This window comes from Scylla paramamosain, chromosome 27, assembly GCF_035594125.1.
Source record: "Scylla paramamosain isolate STU-SP2022 chromosome 27, ASM3559412v1, whole genome shotgun sequence".
Taxonomy (NCBI): domain Eukaryota; kingdom Metazoa; phylum Arthropoda; class Malacostraca; order Decapoda; family Portunidae; genus Scylla; species Scylla paramamosain.
In genome coordinates, this window is record NC_087177.1 from 20906709 (window position 1) to 20909198 (window position 2490).

General features: G+C 45.5%; 1 protein-coding gene across 1 annotated transcript; it reads left to right on the forward strand.

Moving 5' to 3' along the window:
• Positions 1–593: 593 nt before the first annotated feature.
• Positions 594–2138, forward strand: LOC135114346 (histone H4). Its single transcript, XM_064030252.1, has one exon. The coding sequence runs from the start codon at positions 1722–1724 to the stop codon at positions 2031–2033; it is 312 nt and encodes a 103-aa protein (XP_063886322.1). The 5' UTR covers positions 594–1721; the 3' UTR covers positions 2034–2138.
• Positions 2139–2490: the final 352 nt, after the last annotated feature.

Here is a 2490-nt window from a genome sequence, read left to right on the forward strand (position 1 = left end):
CATTTTCTAAATAACGGACTCCTTCACTCTCTCTTTCACTCTCTCTCTCTCTCTCTCTCTCTCTCTCTCTCTCTCTCTCTCTCTCTCTCTCTCTCTCTCTCTCTCTCTCTCTCTCTCTCTCTCTCTCTCTCTCTCTTTCTCTCTCTTTCTCTAATCTTCTCTACTACTCAAGGTGTCTGAGTGGAATCATCGTCGCACTCTCGTTCACGTGGGGCGAGCCCGTGTGCCTACACCTAGTGGTTTTTTCATATTTTTTGTCTTATGGCTTTGTATTCATCTTTTGTTTATTTTATGCATTATCTTTCTGTCTCGCAGCCTAGGTCCCAAGGAGGCACCGGACCGCTCCCGGGAAAAAGATGCGACAAAACACACCACCATTAACATTCCATGCCTCTGACCGAAGGAGTGGGCTCGCGTGCCAACACCTAGTGGTTTTTTTATATATTTTGTCTTATGGTTTTTTATTCATATTTTTGTGTTTTTTTATGCATTATTTTTCCGTCTCGCAGCCTAGGTTCTCAAAGGGACACCAGACCACTTTCAGATGAAAGAGGATAGCACGAACCGCACTTCTCCCACTGACGCCACGGCAATGGGGCCCCCGGCCGTTGGCATGACGTTCCGGTAGTGGTACCCCCCGTGGCAGTTATGGAGCGGCCAGCACTGATGGTGGGGACGGCAACCACACTATTCAGTGGAAGCCACTTCACCCCCCCCCACAGAGGTAGTTTGGTGCGGCCAGAGCTGGGTAGTAAGGTAGTCAAGAGATGGTGGGGCGGGGCCCTGGAAGCATCCATGCAGGAATCTCCATTCACCCCCCACCACCGGCGACTTACCGCGTGCAAGCAGATGGTATTAGATTTGACCCCTCGTTGCGGTGAGGGAGCCTTTTCGAGCCTCTGTCATTGCACATCCTACAATCACGTCAATCATTATCACAAACCATCCTCACCCTCCCCATGCACATAATACCACGACATTTTTTATATTCTCTCTTTTTTTTTTTTTTTAGCAGGTTGGCCTTTTTGCAGGACGAGTCACAGGACACGAGATGAAAGGACCGACACCGCTTTTTCACCCACCACATTACATCACACAATAAATATCCCGCCCATCACCAAATCACTCTACTACTATCCGTGGTTCGGAACCCACGTAAAACTGTAGGTCCCTCCGCTATACGGATGTACTTCTTCCTCTGTCCTTCTTTGAACCAATAAAAAACACAAAAAAACCCTTTTTTACTCTGACTGTCCTTCACTCCTCTTTCACATCCTGATAATGCAGGCTCTGGATAGTCTGGCCCCTAACTTGTGCGTGGTTTGGCCTGGTGTTTTGGGTGCGTGGGCGGCGTCCGTTGCCGTGGCTGTTTTGGGCTTGGCTTGCTCGGTTGGTGGCGGACTCTCCTGCTTTCCCCGATAAGGACCTTGTCTCCCTTGCCATCTTAGAATGAATATAACACGCTAAAAAAAAAAAAAAAAAAAAAAAAAAAAAAAAAAAAAAAAAAAGATGTCCTTCCTAATTCAAATTGCGCCTGGGTTAAGCCCCAGTGACTATTTCTCCTCCTACAATTCCCTTCTTATCACCCCCCTATTCTTCCCACTATCCCCACTTCTCCCTCCCCATCTTTTCTCTCTTTGTTATGTTATGTTATATTTTGAGGCACATTCGTGAGCTTCCTGTTAGACCGTTCGGACGTCGTACTAGCAGCTCTCATCACCATGACTGGCCGCGGCAAGGGAGGCAAGGGTCTTGGAAAGGGAGGCGCCAAGCGTCACCGTAAGGTTCTGCGTGATAACATCCAGGGAATCACCAAGCCTGCTATCCGTCGTCTAGCTCGCCGAGGTGGCGTCAAGCGCATCTCTGGTCTCATCTACGAGGAGACTCGTGGGGTGCTCAAGGTGTTCCTTGAGAACGTTATCAGGGATGCTGTCACCTATACCGAGCACGCCAAGCGTAAGACCGTTACTGCCATGGACGTTGTCTACGCCCTCAAGCGTCAGGGCCGTACCCTGTACGGATTTGGTGGTTAAATCGCTCCATTATTGAGATGGTGCCAGCTATTCAGCTTGCATTATCATCATTGAATAACATCATCTCCCGGACCTTTTTAAGGTCCACAAACATGAAAAGAAAGAAGGACCATAGACTACTATTATTACTACTACTTTCTCATAACCATGTTCACTATCACTATCTGAGCTAAGAAAAGAAACCATTATTAATTATAACCATCTTTCTCACTTCATCAGGTCTTCTCCAAGTATTATTATTATTATTATTATTATTATTATTATTATTATTATTATTATTATTATTATTATTATTATTATTATTATTATTATTATTATCATTGACTTATTTCAATGATCACGCCCCTCATCGTTCTCAGTTTCTCATAAAACAAAATATACATTGAGATGAAAAAGACGCTCAACATATCACAATAGGCAACACATCTAATCAACTCTCCACTGTGACACACAGCAG